This window comes from Siphateles boraxobius, unplaced genomic scaffold, assembly GCF_051911475.1.
Source record: "Siphateles boraxobius isolate OS27281-9 unplaced genomic scaffold, OSU_SipBor_1 24, whole genome shotgun sequence".
Classification (NCBI taxonomy): Eukaryota; Metazoa; Chordata; class Actinopteri; order Cypriniformes; family Leuciscidae; genus Siphateles; species Siphateles boraxobius.
The window spans coordinates 13,339,488-13,356,621 of NW_027508855.1; the positions used below are offsets into that span (position 1 = coordinate 13,339,488).

Sequence of the window (17,134 nt, forward strand, 5' to 3'; positions counted from 1 at the left end):
TTTATTAAACATACATGACAAAGGGGGAAATATGCAAACAAACATGTAGTTGAAGACTAGATAAACCTCCAAAACAACATCTGCTGAAAGGGAAAAAAAGGAAGGAAGAAATTCAGCTCTGATGTTTTCTGCGTTGCTTAAATGCTTATCAGATAAAATGACTACCAGACGTAGAGTGGATGCACAAACAAAGCCTGTATTACAGGCCCCATGTGTAAGCCATTTCCCCTGTGTGTGTGTGTGTGTGTGTGGCTGCCCACCTGCAGATGTTCATGGTATGCGAGGTGAACACATATAGAGTATTACAATGCAACACAAAAAATGAATCACAAAATAAATACAATTTATCAATGAGTTTTCTTTTTCTGATCTGAATAAATTATGCACTCACAGATAGATAATGCATCTATTAAATTCATGGTTTGATTGCCAATAAACGCAACCAGCCTTTACTCATTAAATACCACATAGGCTATAATGAAATCCACTCAGAAAGGCAAACAAGCAGTTCGACATTCATTTACATTTTGCTGCTGACTTCTGTCAGAAGCACTGCGTATTCAACAACCATGACTATGAATCCTTTAGTGCCCCCTACTGGTGTGGGTTACTTAACACACACTTTATTGGCATGTCTTTCATTTATGAAAAGCAGTTGCATTCAGTAAGTAAAGTGACATTACAGATTAATTCAAACAACAAATGTTTAGATGACATGACATTTCGTGGAGTTTTAGCGGTGTTAGAAGAAAAATATTGAAATACACACATCTCGGTTACATTTATTTTTGTTTTTATTTAATGTGGCATTGTGTCTTTAACCACACTTGAATTGCCAAAGCATACACATTTTCCGGATAGTTGTGATACAATAGAAAGGGGGAAAATGAAATAATTAAAGAATATACACAATAATAAAAAGTAAATTAATAGGCTACCATTAATTAAAAAATAAAGCTAGAAATCCAGAAATATCTATCAATAAATCTTTCTGCCTAATAAATCTTTCTATAAAACATTTTAGAAATTAATTAGCCTAAATACATTTTTAAATATTTAACTTGTTTGTGTGACAAGATTAAATAGTTAGACAATGCTTTCGTCTACACGACAAAAAATATATAAGCCTTAGGCTATACGTATTATAGGCTACATATTACATAAAGTAAAATTATCTTTTTATTATAATTTTGATAATTGTGAACAAACCTATCCTCACAGAACAAGCTTTCACACACACACACACACACACACACACACACACACACACACACACACACACACACACACACACACACACACACACACACAAAGCTATTTTTAAAAGAGGGTAATAGCCTAACAAAAGTTAATCAAGACATCGTTAATTTGGAGTCCATTTTTTTATGCAAGTCAAGGCCGGCTGTCAAGCACCATAGTTTTTACTACTGTTAATATGGTTACTGAATATTTGATCTCTAGCAGGTGGAGATCAAATATCTACATGTTTGTAGTCCAACAAAGATCCGCCGGAACTACAACTCGTCGCGTTACGGGTTTATGACGCAAGGCTTGCGCAATTGAACTTGAGAGAAACATGGCGGTCTCCATCAGGGCACTTAGATGTTTCTCCGACTCTACGCGAAATATTCATCATGTTTCACGGTGTCGAATCAAACATTTATGCTGTCGTGCTTGGATCACAGGGTGTCGAGGATATAGCGATAGCACAGAGGGCAGAAGTACTCACTTTGGATTCCAAACAGTCCCAGAGGAGGAGAAAGCAGAGAAAGGTGAGTTACACACATCAGTTTATTAGGACTGTTTGACTACTCAAAAGAGAATATATTACATGATACATTTATGTTTCTTGCTAGCTAAATTATACTGGCTTTTTTAGTTGTTCTATATTAGCGTTTCTCAACGGGGGCGGTACCGCCCCCTTGGGGGCGTTTGGACAGTGTCGGGGGGCGTTGGGAACGAGGCAGCTGAGAGGGGGGCGCTCAGGCACAAATGGGGGGCGTTATGTCTGACTGTGGCACTATATACTCACTGTTATTATCACAACTTTTTTAAGCCTCTGACAACACATACAATGTTAATTTGAATGCATGGGCGTTTTAGGTACAGCATTGATTTCCACGCTGCTGCTCAAATCCATTCCACCTTCATTCGGAGTCCCACCAGGCCAGACGATCCAATACGCACGTGCAGTCCCAAGCGCGAGTCTCAGGTTCCTATGAGAATATTAATATAAAATATCATATCGTAGAACATGTAGCCTACCGGTATATGAAATAGTAGCCTAGGCGTCATTTAGCCTACAGGGCGGTTTTGAAACACTTTTAAAACATCTCGCGGCACGGATGTACCAATACAAATAAAACATATCCAGTTAACTAGCAGCATTCGTTTCATTCGTTTGTTAAATAAGAGACGATCTAGCGCTGAAATGTGTTGTCTTCACTCGGACGCGCACTTCAGTCCGTTACGGAAAGTGAAAGTCTCCCTAAAAGATGTAAGAAATAAAAAAGCGAAACGGATGTATACTATTTTTGAATCCCTTTCTTTTTGGAATTTTTTGTAATGTTTCCCCTTATAGTTTTTTTTTCTTTCTGTCTATTGTTTCTTTGATGCTATTATGAATGTAATAGATATAATACTATGTGATCCTCCGTATGTGTATGTTATATATTGTTCTTGTTATGCAATAAAAAAAAAGAGAGAAAAAAAAAGAAAGTGAATCAGGACATCATCACATCTTTGTATACATTTTTATTTATTTACATCAGTAAGCTAACGTTACAAGACATCGTCTTTCAAAACATTACCGGGGCAAAAGAAAAAAAAAAAGAATGAATGAGTCATTCGCACTTTTGAAAATGCCCTTCCGAATGCGTCTCTGTCCGACATAATTCCATAGCGTCCATGTTTTAATGTAAAATAAAATTATGTCTGTGTTAATTAATTAATATTTAAATGTTGCTAGTAGCCCACTCAGACTTGTCCCGGCTAGTTACCGGCAAATTATCTCCATGGCAACGCTTAAAAACAAATGCCGCAGCCGGCAGAGTGGTAGAAAGAATGTGTCCAATCAAAATGTACACAAGCTTCGCGGTTTAAGATTAATGTGTCCAATCAAAATGCACACAATCACGTAAACTAAAACAATTTTGACATCAAAACACATTTAAACATCATGGCGGAAAACAAGAAGAAGTGCAGACAGTATAGTGTCGAGTATATTAAATATGGATTTATTCCCTCACCCACGAACATCCAGCTCCCTATGTGCCTGCTTTGCCAGCAGGTTTTTTCTAACGAGGCAATGAAACCGTCCCGTCTTAAGGAGCACCTTACTAAAATTCACCCGGATAAGGCATCCAAGGATGCTGCGTTTTTCCAGAACATCAAGGAGCAGCTTTCGAAACAGTCCATCTCCAAGATGTTCGCTAGGAAGGTAAACCAGACAGACAGTGGGTTAGTGGCCTCCTATAACATCTCTCTTATGATAGCGAAGTCCGGGTTGCCATTTACAGCGGGGGAGAAGCTGGTTATCCCAGCGATTAAACACGTAAAAATGCACGTGATCGTGCCTGCATGCAGCAAGCGCCACACTCCGCACACACACTTGGATATGCGTAAACATCTTGTGTTTATTTGTGATAATCTTACTACTAACTACTAACTTGTATTGTGAGAGACATTTGAAGAATTGCTTTGTTGTTCTTCTTTTTTTTTTGGATAAAAGCGTCTTCTACATAGCCCAAATGTAATAATAATAATGGTAATAATGGTAATTATTATTATTTGCGTTTATAACTATAAATTAGTTAACTGAAGACATAATATGTTAACCGACGCCTCGGTTGAAAACATCTCAACTTTTCAGAATGCCGCAAGTGCACAGCAAGTCATAATGACAAAACCCATCTGATCAGCTTCGGCCTTTCCGTAACAACATCGAACGCTCGGCCGGACAGCTGATCATAGCTGTACAGGGCAGGTTTTGTTTTTCTCATCTCCATAAATATATCTACTAGTAAAGCTAATGCAAGGGCTAGAAATCAATCAATCCTTTGTATCAAATGCAATGAATCCTCGTCATCATGTCATGGAGAGCGCAGTTCATGCTTTCTTAGCAACAACAGACGGGAGCGCAAGCGCTTGTGGAAAGGAGAAAACATTGCGGCCCTTATGTACACTTATTAGGTGTACTTTAGTAATTCAGAATAAGACAAAAGCACGGTTTTGAAAATGGATATACTGACTCAATACATAAATGTTTCACAATTTAAATACTTAAAGTTACGGATTTCATAATAATAATAATGATAATTATAATTTTAAGAAGAAAATAAGGACGTCAATCATACACATTATTATTGTTTTTATTATTATTATTATAACAGAATGATAATCAGCATACATTCAATAAAGACATTTAGCCCTTTTTTGGTGGTGGTGGGGGGCGGTCAGGGTTCTGGATCTTGGAAAGGGGGCGCTGGGCCAAAAAAGGTTGAGAACCACTGTTCTATATGGAAACTATACTGGCAAAACGTCTGTACCTGCCTTCATATTTGGTATGATTGTTAATGTATGTTCATTAGTATGTTTAGTTATGCCTAATTAAGCGTGTTTAAATTGAGTTTATGATATTAGATAGTGTGTGCTAGACCCTTTTCCACTAGGCATGCATGATCACATTTCCATTTCTCTCGTTGTTTTTCAACTTTCAGTGTATAAGGTGTTTGAAAGTGTGGCCGAGAAGTATGACGTGATGAATGACGCCATGAGCTTGGGAATCCACAGATTGTGGAAAGACACACTGCTGCACATTATGAACCCTCAGCCGGGGCTACGGCTACTGGACACGGCTGGTGGCACAGGTAAATCAAAACTATCATCATCACTTATTCTTTATTTCATTTCGTTTCTTTCATTTTACTTTTATTTATTTAGAGCTTTATACTTTACAGTAATAAACAAGAAAATAACAATATTAATGCTGCCAAGTTCTTAAATTATGAAACAAATACATTTTTCAACTGAAAAGCAGCTCTAAAAAGACAATAGTGTCATTATTCAGATCAATTTAGTTCAATAGCAGCGTGAATGTTGCAAGGTTCTTTATTTATGAAGTGAACTATAAAACAGTTTTACAGAAGATAAAAGTGTCATTAGTCAGTTAAATTTTGATTCAGTTTAGTGCAAAGTTCGTCAAATAATGAAACAAGCCTAATTGAGTTATAATCAGAAGGCAATAGTATCGTTATTCAGCTCAAGTCAGTTCAGTGTTGATTCCATTCAGTGCAATAACAGTGTTCAAGTTTTGTTCTCATCCAATGCTGTCAATGCAATACAATTGATAATATTACTGAATATAAAGTGTCTTTTGAATATAAATGGTATTTTAAATATGAATAGTCTTTTAATGTGCTTCTTGAACATCAGTGTTGGGTAAGTTACTCTGAAAGAGTAATTCATCACTAGCTACTAATTACATCTTCAACAGTGTAATTAGATTACTGTACTAATTACTCTCTAAAAAGTATTGCATTACTAATTATTTTCTAGATCCCATATCAACCTCGACAAGTTGAACAATACAAGGATAGACATGAAACTGCTCTTTTAATTCTTTCAAATACATAATATAAAATTGCATAAATTATTCCTGAACTGACCAAAGTATTTAAAGCAAAAAGGTTACAAAAACATACATTCGGACCATGGAAATGTTGAGAGAAAAACGGTGTAAAAAATGAAAGCAAAATAAATAATTAAAATAAAAAACGTGATTAAAATAAATAAATAAATAAATGATTAGAAAAGAAATGTAACGCAGTAGAATCTAATTATTTTCCAAATTATATTTTACATTTTTACACACAATAATGATTTTTCACTGAATAAATTGGGTCTTACACATGAAAATATCTAGCTGCCTTTTAAATTTTAGGATTGGAATTATCATATTTCGGGTCCAAGGCACGGCACTGAAAAGATTGAAAACCCCTGCCCTAGATGTTTGTACAAATTCAGAAATGTGCTATTCTGCTGTAGGTGACATCTCTTTCCGCTTCCTGGAGTACACACACTCAATGTATGATCGGCAGCAGCGGCTAAGAGCAAAATCTAATCAGACGCCATCATGGCAGGACATCGCTGAACATTACGTGTCCGACGATGCAGGGCCTCCGCAGTCACGGGCCGTGGTGTGTGACATCAATAAAGAAATGCTCAAAGTTGGAAAACAAAAGGCTGAGACAGCAGGAATCACTACAGGTATGATCAAAGACATCATTATGCATGCTTTGGAGTGAAATATAAAGGTTGATTTCATTGTCGTGTGCTTGCAGGTCTGTCATGGGTCGCAGGCGATGCAGAAGAGCTTCCGTTCGATGACGATCAGTTTGACATATACACTATTGCCTTCGGCATCAGAAATGTCACCCACATAGAGCAAGTAAAGACTGCACTTCACATCAGATTACTGAACAGTTTAGAAATAGCCACTGAAATAAATAACAGTCTTGAAAGCCATTTAACTTCGAATTGTTGTCCATATTGCTCTTCTACTTATGATCTGTATAACTTGCTATCTAATATAAAACATACTGCACTTCACGTTGTTATCATTTATTCATTTCCTTATTTGAAGAATGATGTGTATGAGGTCTTTGATCATTCTGTAGGCTAGTCAGTATTATGCTTTTGTTTAAGGTGGTGTGTCTGTTTGCAGGCTCTACAAGAGGCTTTGCGCGTCCTTAAGCCAGGTGGACGCTTCATGTGTCTAGAATTCAGCAAAGTGACCAACCCTCTTCTCGCAAGGTCATTGAAACAGTGTTATTTTAGTGTCACTATTATAGAATTCATTTTTTTTATTTTTTGTAATTTTGTTGTGTGCTTTTGTAATTTGTTTTTGTCTATATCGTTTATAATAAATCTATTCATTTTTATTTCAGTATTAATTTATTTTTGTGCATTTTAGTTGAACTGAATGAAAATGAGAAATGTTGTCTTGGAAACTAGCTGAAATAAAATCATTTTTTAAAACATTTTCAGTTATAAAAGCACTTAAAGGGACATGGTGATGGAGGGAAAATAATAAGTAAATGCTTTTGAAAGCAAAGGTTTTGTGAGTGAACAGGGGAACGCAAAACCATTGAAATATTCTTTTTTCATGCCATCTCATATTTTTTTCCATCATGTCTTTTTAGGGCTCTTTTGACAGTCATTAACATAGTCTTTGATTTGTAAGGCACTATTCTTTAAAAACACACTTTAGAATATGTATTGTATATTGTGCAATACTAATCATTAATAATTTTTTTCTAATTACATTTTTTTTTAAAGTAAATAACTTATCTAATTTTTCTGTTTTAGAGAGAGTATACACAGTGTATAGTATGTGAATTGCTCCATGATTTATTTATTTTTTGCAGGCTGTATGATACATATAGTTTTCAGATGATCCCTGTGTTGGGTGAAGTGATTGCTGGAGACTGGAAATCATATCAATATTTGGTGGAAAGTATCCGAAAGTTCCCAGATCAGGTAACAAAAAACAAAATCCACATTCCTTAATGATACAACTATTTAATAGGCATAAGAGACCGTGTTTAGAAGACTTTTCGTGCAAGTGCAATCATATCCTTGTAGCTTTGATCCAAATGTCTATCTTCATTTTGCCTAAAACAAAACCCTGTTGGGTCTTGATATTTAAGAACTTATAAGGGTGTTTCATCAGCTAAGGGATCACTTTTTATTTTTCTTCAAGATTTCATTATTTTTCTTTATGTGAAAGCCACACTGAAATTTTGTCCATGCTAGGGATGTACCCGAAGCCGAATACTATGTTCGGAAATTAGGCTTTCAACGGAGCCCCTAAAGGGACATGGTGATGGGGAAAAGAAAATATGAGAAGGGAGGAATAAAAATGATTTCAATGTTTTTGCAATTATATGGTTGGGTAATTATATTGTATATAATTTGCGGGCATCTGGAGGCTGCTATCTATATGTGGTGTATTGAAATCGCTTTTGAATGCGCGCTAGCTATTAACTATCCGAATTCAGATTTAGCCTTTGTGCACATCCTTAGTCCATGCCTTTGTTTTATTTTTGCAGCTTTTCAAATGCAAAATTAAGGGATTTCTCAATGCTAAAATATCCTGAAAACTCAAAAGTATTACAATATTGTAAATAGCATTTGAACTAAGCAAAGAGTGAAATTAAGCATTTTAGTATTTGTGTGAAAACCAATTATAGAATACATTGCGAGAAACCTTTATCATACTATATGTCTTCCACAGGAAACATTCAAGGAAATGATTGAGGATGCTGGCTTCTTGTGTGTCCAGTATTTTAACCTGACAGGAGGAATCGTTGCCATTCATTCAGGATTTAAGCTCTGAGTGACTGTCTACCACATACGCATGAGTATAGCTTTCTCTCCAAATGAACTCTGACAAGAAAGAATGCATTTCTACATACAATGGGACGACAGTAAAATCAGAACACTTGTGCAACAGGCACTGGCTCTTTGGAAACTCAGCATGAAAAGTCCTTTGTTCTTGTATTCATGCTCTTGGTATACTGAAACACATTTCACCCTTTGAAGTGAAAATGGAAGAGATTAAAATGTTCTTTAAAGTGTTGTTGGTTTGAGTGATATGTTTGCCTGAGATATTGAAAATGTTAAAGCTGATGGAATGAGCACTATTTATTTTTATTTGTACAAGCTGGACAAATGCGTTTGGTTTTCGGTCACTGGGAAGCACATGCTGACCTAATAAAAAAAAAAAACGTGTTTTATTTTATCCCATTGCAGAATTTAAGTTTAGTAATGAACACTCCCAATGAATTACCCATCATTCATATAATGCTGTGTGAGTTCTACTTCTGGACTTCAAATCCACACACTCTACTTCAAATCCACACACTTTTGTATTAGTGGAAGTGGTCCATAACATGGACAACATCCCTGTGATGTGTTGTGCTTGGCGAAAATGAAACAGTCAATTGTGTTTTTACTTTAATAAAACCATATATTTTTTAAAGATCTTTGTACACTGTTACAAAACTGTACTAAAATTTTAAAATCAGTTTTTGGTCAGAGAATATTTAATTGTCTTGTGTGCAATTACCATGTATTTACAAAGTCTCTTATTAGTGATCTCAAGAAAAAAGAAAAGAACCTCACAGACACTCTGAACATAAGACATGGCTTAAAGATAAATATATTAGTCAATAAATATTCAGAGAACATATTTCCATTTATGAAATGTGCTGCTATACAGATACAGAAATATACACAGATCAAACTCTAACCTTTAACATTTGTAAAATGATAATGGAGAAAATAATTATATCTTTAAAAAATTAAAAAATATTAATTTTTGTACACATTTTCTTTTATACAATCTTAAGTGCTACAAACAATACGAAATATTAAATAGTGACTAGTACCCAGAAAAAATTCTATATTTGCAGTACATATTTCTATGCAAGGCAAGAGTAGATTCTCATGTTACGGCACTGTTTTAGTCTATGTATAAATAAAGTTATTTAAAAATGACCGCCTGTGTAAGCTGTATGGGTACATTTCATAGAAACAGTATAAAATACTCTGTAAAAACAGAAAGGCATGATGATATGATGTATGTGTAAAGCATGAGTGCAATGTGTAGTTATTAAAGGTAATTATGCGGTTGTTGATACATATAAATATATATATATACCACTGCATTCCAATCTCTTTAAACCATTATACTTTGGCGTCTTTCTGACAAACTGCTAGCTTAAAAAAAAAAGAGCAACTTAGGGGTCAAACACTAGACATCCTACACCTCTAACCCTAGAGTAGTCAGGTTCTAATTCAACCAGAGGAGTTTTGACTGTACCCTGGAGACAAACTAAAATTTGGTGTAATATACATGTTGCTCAGTAGTCTCCATTGACAAGTATTTAAAGTTTTTGTTTAATGATCTATTTCTGTACTAAAAAGACAAAGGCCCTGAGAGAGGAAGAGAAAGAGGGAGATATACATATTCAAGTCCGATTTTACACCTAGCCAAGTTGTCGGTGAGAAATGACCTCAGCACCTGATGTGCACTCCCTACACATGAAGTGTTCCATTTTGGTTTTTATTTCTCTAAATGAAATCATTTAGTTTACGGAGATGTACGTACATGCTGTATGACGTCTTACTGCTCGCATGCAATTCTAAATGTAAAAAGAGCATTCAAATTATCTTAGCGCTAATAACATGGAACTTAGGCATAATCTAAATTGTCATAAAAACTTAAAAGTTAGTCATATACATTTAGACATTATCCCTGGTCCTAGTCCAATCAAGAGAGCATTCATATAATGATACTCTGTATGACTCACATTTCTGAGTTTGTGTTGCATGAGGAAGTATGTGAAATTCAAATATAGCTGGTATTTAGCTTTGTACTTTTGCCTTCTATAACCATTGTGTTGATGTGACAGATTCTGAAGGCCACAGGAATGAACAAGATCAACACTGAAAGAAAAAAAAACGACAATTTGTAAAATCTTAATTTGAAAAGCAAACCATTTCTGATAAGTACACTCCAGAGTTTTGACAACACAACTATTTAAAAGTTTAACATTTATTGATTTTCAAGAGCCTGTGCTGTTTTAGGGTCTCCTATCAGAGCCCTGATCTATCATAAGATGCTTTGCCACCCCCTTGTGTTTCAGACATGCCTGTACACTGTGAGGGAAACAGTGCTGTCGCCTCTTCATCCTGAGGCTGCGGATAAACTTGACCTCTACATTGTCCTGAGGTGAAAAACAAGTCACAATTCTCCTCAGAAGTCCTCTCTTCCCTCTCTAGATTAACTCTAGGAAGGAGCAAACATGTCTGTGGTTCTGGACCCAAGCCTAATTCACAGTCTGTATCCTCTGGAATTATGGGTATTCGCTGTGCTAGCTCACAGCAACCCTGACCCATGCATCCGTCACTGTCTGTCTGGGCGTACTGTACGTTAACTGAACAATCTTCAGCGTAATTACTAGCACTTCCTCTGTGTACAGTCATCTCTGTGTAAAAGCAGCACGGCAGTCCGTCATAGCTAACATGATCTGGAGACGGTAGCTGCTCGGTGCTAACGCTATAAAAGTTCTGTGGGGAAGCGACCGCTTGAGACTCTGAGGCCCATTTGCAGCGTCCTCGGTCTTCTCCTTCCTTACCTTTACGTTCTAAGTTTAATTTAGGTACCTCAAAACAGCAGTTGCAAGCTACCCCTTGCTCTCCACAAGGCTTCACAAAGCTGTGGCTCCTTTCTGCCACAGAGCCCTCTAGGGGCCCGGCTGAGGTAGTGCTAGTAAGTTCCCTGGTTTCCACTGAAGAGTGGTTACTACAATTGGGCTCCAGGCTGCAGTTAGACAACTGGTCCCCAGAACTATAACACGCTCCTACTGGAGGTTGTAGGCAGTCCATAATCCCTGATACTGGGGCCGAAGTGTCATCAGCTGAAGGGGCGGCAGAAAACAACGTCCCAGCCTCCCCAGCCGATCCCCGACAAGGACTCTTACTTCGGTACACATAGGGATCATAATCACTGCTTAGCGAACTCCGGAACGTTGAACAGCTTCCATACACTCCCTGGTTGCTGACTTCCGTACAATCCAACATGGAGTCACTTGAGGAGCAGTGGCACTGACCCGAACTGCTGCTGCTGTCACTTCCAGGACAGTCCGCAAGGTAACCGCTACACACAGAGCGGTGCCCGTGGTAACAACTAAGTCCTGAGGTGCTTCCGGAGTCACCCAGACGAGAAGAGGAAGCTGGTGCCATGTGCACCACAGTAGGATACAAAAGTCCTGGCTGGAAGGGTCGACAGTGACCTTTGTGTAGTCCATTACCAGGCTGACCTTCAGGTTGTGGAAAGGTCAAGCCCTGAAAATAGTAGTGCTGGTACATGGTCTCGTACTGGGAAAAGCAGGCGGCACGAGAAAAGTTGCGTCCATGGAATTTGGGCCGTTTGAATGTATGGGTTTGTGGGTAAACAGGGCCACGATGCTCCATGCCGCAATGGTGTGGGTTTAGTGTGTGGTCCAAGTGGAGGGCAGGGTAACCCCGTATAAAGGAAGATTGCGAAGGATAGAGGCCCTGCTCAGGGTGCTGGTCCACGGTTAAAACAGTGATGGGGTTTCCGTGGGGGTCCATGCTGGTCCGTGTTGGGTAGGCCGTCACTTGCCCAGCTCTGTGCACCCTTCCTGGATAATGAACAGGGAGTACAACTCTCTGCTGGCGGCTGTGTACTGGGTTTCCTGGATCCAGGCAAACGGCACCGGGGTTTCCCTTTTTTTGTTCTGGTAGAAAATAAAAATGCAGTTAAAAAATGTACTGAATCAAGAGTCATTATTTAGACATATTTGACAATTGATTAGCCGGTTACTGATGCTCACCAATAATGTTGTGCCTGCAGTGTGGACAAGTGTGGTGCTGAAGTAGCCAAGGGTCCACACATTTCTTGTGAAATCGGTGTGCACAAGGGATAACCCTCAACTCCTGCAAGTGTGGAGGAGAAGATTTGTGAGGTCAACAGGTCTGTCTTAACATTTTTGTGGGCCTTCCAGTTATTGCAATGACATTTTGAAGCTTCCTGAAATGCAATATTTGCAAATCCCAAAAAACAGATAACCATGGGCCCCGATTTTTTGCTTTTACCAAGTCACAGAGCTGTTTTCATGCTTTAGATCAGGGGTGTCCAATTCTGCGTCTGGAGGGCCAATGTCCTGGGGTGCTTCTCAATACTCAAATTGATACTTCCTCGTTTCCTCGCTCCTCCATCCTCCAGCCCGTGACCTGGAAAACCGATCGAACTCAGCCATTTTGAAGGACATCCCAATTCTCTAATTGCACGGCGAGGAGGAGAGGAATGAGGAGCGAGGAAGCTTCCTGAGGAATCATGAGCGAGGATATACAGGTGTATCCTTCCCTCGCATCCTAAGGGAGAGGAGCTAAGACGCGTGGAAAGGAAACGAGGATGCACAAATAATAAATGAGAAGCCCCCCTGGAGAATTTAACTTTAACCTGCACCAATCTGGAAGACCTTGATTAGCTGGTTCAGGTGTGTTTAATTAGGGCTGGAACTAAACTTAACAGGAAGGTGGCCCTCCAAAAGCAGAATTTGACACCCTTGCTTTAGATGCAAAAATACCACATTGTGCATGTGAACTGTAGATGGCGCCACCGTTACACAGCATGTCAGTGCCCAAGATGCTAACATTCTCAATCCCTTTCGAAGAGATGAACTCTTGTGCTTTCAGACAGAAAGCCCAACTTCACAGATCTCACCCACAGGAGTCATTCTCTGTCCCCAAGCATGACTCACCCCCCCCTCCCTCTGCCTTTCCGCTCCGCTTTTGTTGCTTTTCTTAATAATCACAGACAAACCCTTTGATGCCATTGAGCCTTTTATATCACCACTTCCTCTGTGCATCTAAGACGACTTGATTTCTTTGTTGTGTTTTTTTTTTTAGCATGACACATAACCACAAAGGTGAATAAAAAAATGTCACCAGCATTAGTCTTCATATATTTTGAGACAAAAGAAGCACAGGGAGGCCAAAACATGGATGTTTAAGACAACATTATCAAGAACCTCAAAAAGGTTCTTTGCTGAATAAACCGAATTAACCAAAATAAATAAACTAGAAAGCATGACTAATTTTCCAGGGTCATGCAATAGTGGTTTGGCATTTTCCTTTAATCTGTTAGCCTGTAATTTGGTTTTGGAATAGATATTAGAGAACTGACAAAGTGAGGAAATTTGGCCAGTGTGCAACACCTTTTTAATGAGTTTTTGATTTCCAACAAGCTTTTGAACATTTGTGAAGATAATTACCTCGCCATCTATGTATTTCTCAAGGCATATGGCACAGTCTGATGTGGAGCTACTGCTCACGGAGTCCGATGCTCCACAGCTGGCCTCACGTTGACCCTTGACCTTAGCCTTGAACTTGCGTGTTTCCATCTTTTCCAGGGCCTGAATAGCCATCCGGTTCATGGAACTCTGACAGGTGGGGAAGCAATTATGTACAGAAGGCATGTCAGGAATGGCATGAAAAGAACTTCTTTAAATTGTACATTGACATGAAACAAGACACCTTTTGTGAATGAATCAAATTGCATGAGACGATGAGGTCAAAATTTAGACCTCAATTTGAATTGTTACAGTATAATCAAATACGTATCAAACTGCATTGTGGAGCCTCACCTGGCTGCGTCTTTGCTTGAGCTTTATCTTGATGAGGAGGATGAGGCAGACCAGAGACACCACAACGAAGAACGCCAGGAAGATTCCCATGTCAAAATACTCTGTGGGCTGTTGCAGACAACAACAGGAAAATGTCAGAACATTTTAGAGATAAAACTTGCAAACTTTTTAAAATACAACTTTTTTTGTGGGACACACATGTGATAACGCAACAGCCAAACACAACCTACCCTAGAGGGTGTACTTTAAAGGAGATTCATTTTAAGAGTTTTTAGAGCGTTTTATTACACTCTGTGGAATACTTTATTCTGATTGGTCAATCGCGCCATCCAGCGTTATGTTATTCCCTGATAACACCTATTACCAATTCACCTACTCATTGTGGACTGTTTCAAAAGGTATAATCTAACCTTTATGACCCGCCTCTGTTCCAACTTTTTTGTAGTGTGTTGCAGCCATCAATATCAAAAAATGTTTATATTTATAAAATACAATTATGTTGGTCAGTGAAAACATTGGAACACTTTTCTTTGTACTTTTGTCAGTTAAAAAAAGGTTCAAGAGAATTAACATATCACAGACTGTGAATTTTATTGCATTTTACAAAATGTCCCAACTTTTCTGAAAATCCGGTTGTAGATAAACGTTGTGACCCATAAAGTTCCTACAATTATAGGAACTAACATACTAATATATTTTTTTGAATGGAATACAAGTGTGAACTCTCACCCTTGGCGGTCGATGTTGGATTCTGGCTCGTGCAACTTTTTGCTTATTGACTATGTTCATCAGCTTAACAGCATCGGCTCCTTTGACATAGACCACCGGCCTCTTTAAGGGGTCCTCTGAAACCTGGTTCAACTAGAGAAAATAATGAGAGAAAAGACAGTAAGAACTTGAGAGAGAGATTTCAAGCTCTCATGCCAGACCACTTAACAATTAAACGATACAGTTATTTTGAGTAAAAACTCTCAAAAGCAGCAGAAAACCCATTACACTGCTATGGCTTTACATCTGAAGATGCACTTAGAAAAATACATGTAATTATTTTAATGAATAACGTTTCCAATCATTATTCAATCTGCCCAATCTACATGAACTCGGTTGCCAGGGAAAAGCTCTCCCCGACAACATACACCCATGTGAAAAAGCAACCTATAGAGTCCAGACATGGAAACTGTGGTTGGCCTTTTTTTTCTATAGAAGGGGAAAGTAGCAGTAAACCAATTGCATGTTGCAAATGTGGATGCTCAATTTAGCCTTGTAGCTCCCTCAGAATAAAGCTCCAGTCTGTAATTTGAAAAACCTGAGGGAAATACCAGGGATATTCAAGCCTCTATTTCTCCCTCTGTCGTCATGTCTCTCATGTGAAATATGGGAAGTTGAAAGACAGTCATTTAAATGTTCTTTCCCCCCTCTTATTTTTCAGGTCTGTTGGATTTTCATTCAAGAAAAGATGCACAGACTCAGGGGAAGCCTCCCATTTAAAACAACGCATTCTCTATGTTTACACATTACAACACGATAGAAATACAGGCTCTAACAGCACACATACATTGAAGAGACGTCTTTGCGGTTTGTGCATTTTTATTTTGACGATTTACAGCATTCGCTTATCTGCAATACACTTCTAAGATGTTTGTCACATGGAATATAATAACATTTAACAGACATTGTGACGTCTATTGTTTTACAAATACAACAAAAGAAAAACCTGTCACACATTTTTAACACATTTAGTAATCCATCAGACAAAAATCAGATCACTTAAAGTAATAGCATACATTTTTCAGTTGAGGTGTCACAGACGTCTTTGGCAATGTACATATGCTTACTGGGGGAAAAAAGAGAGAGGGAGAGAGAGGGAGAGAGAGAAAGAGAGAAATGAATAAAGACAGAACTAGGTTAGGATCTGGGGTAGGGAACTAGGGTAGGATCTAGCAGGTGATGTTGAAAGCTTTTCCCTTAATGCTTCGCCCCGTGATTAAAACTCTCCTCGTCCTCCCCAAAGCCTTGAGGCTTTAAACTGTAATCTGTGCAACCGAGGAAGCCGAATGAGTCTGGACAGAGGTGCTGGCACTGGAATGTACAGCGCTGACTCTTTTCATGTGGTCTACACAGAAGCTCTTTTATCTCGTCTGTACACCGTTTACAACTGAACGAGGGAGAGGGGAAAAAAAGCAAGCCTGGGCCTGGTTTGGAAGAGAAAAATACCACAGTGAAAGAGAGGGGAGTGGAAAAAAAAGACCCTTGCTCTCTCAACAGCAGAGACAAAGAAAAGGACTTCCGCAGATCAGCCTTTTCCACAGACAGTGCTGAGAATAGGTGCTGCACCACGGTAGTGATTCCATTAAGTAAATGGAAATAAAGTGGTAGTGGACAACACGCTTCTTTCAATTATCACTGAATGTCTTTAACTACATTTGCATTTCTTAAAGAAAATACCAATACATCCCATCTGATTCGGTCCTAAATAGAATGTGGTACTAGAATTAATCTGTAAGTTGTAAACAGTAAGCCAAACATGCCCAAATTATATAATCATGTACTGATTTATAATAATAAAAAAAAATCTTACTGACCACAAACTATTAATAAGTGTAATTTAGTATGTAGTGTATAAAAACTGGGACGTAACCACCAATTGAAGGCAATTTCATTAACAAACCACATTACAAACCTATAACATCTTTAAACACTAAATGGGAGTTTTGAAGTTCAAAATGTGAGGTTTTAAACCTTCAACCTTGATTTAAGTATGAAGTAGAAAAATTAATAAATGAAAAAAAATATATGTACTGTATGTATAGCACTATAAAAGATCGGTTTAGACAACACTGATGTACTAAAAATCACGGATCCATGAAAATGACAAAAAAACGCTGTATTATGCT

The 17,134-nt window shown here is 38.0% G+C and overlaps 2 protein-coding genes across 2 annotated transcripts in view; one reads left to right on the plus strand and one right to left on the minus strand.

Annotated features, from left to right (window-relative positions):
• The first annotated feature begins 1,509 nt into the window (after positions 1-1,509).
• Positions 1,510-9,558, plus strand: coq5 (coenzyme Q5, methyltransferase). Its single transcript, XM_077241536.1, has 7 exons — positions 1,510-1,772; positions 4,719-4,868; positions 6,046-6,267; positions 6,342-6,448; positions 6,725-6,813; positions 7,428-7,539; positions 8,297-9,558. The coding sequence occupies exons 1-7, from the start codon at positions 1,577-1,579 to the stop codon at positions 8,396-8,398; spliced, it is 978 nt and encodes a 325-aa protein (XP_077097651.1). The 5' UTR covers positions 1,510-1,576; the 3' UTR covers positions 8,399-9,558.
• Positions 9,006-17,134, minus strand: part of znrf3 (zinc and ring finger 3) — a 71,731-nt gene continuing 63,602 nt past the window's right edge. The window contains exons 4-8 of the mRNA XM_077241535.1: positions 14,970-15,101; positions 14,241-14,348; positions 13,869-14,036; positions 12,426-12,528; positions 9,006-12,329 (exon numbers count right to left, since the gene is read on the minus strand). Coding sequence (XP_077097650.1) covers positions 10,663-12,329; positions 12,426-12,528; positions 13,869-14,036; positions 14,241-14,348; positions 14,970-15,101 — 2,178 coding nt within the window. The 3' untranslated portion in view covers positions 9,006-10,662. The remainder of the gene's footprint in view (positions 12,330-12,425; positions 12,529-13,868; positions 14,037-14,240; positions 14,349-14,969; positions 15,102-17,134) is intronic.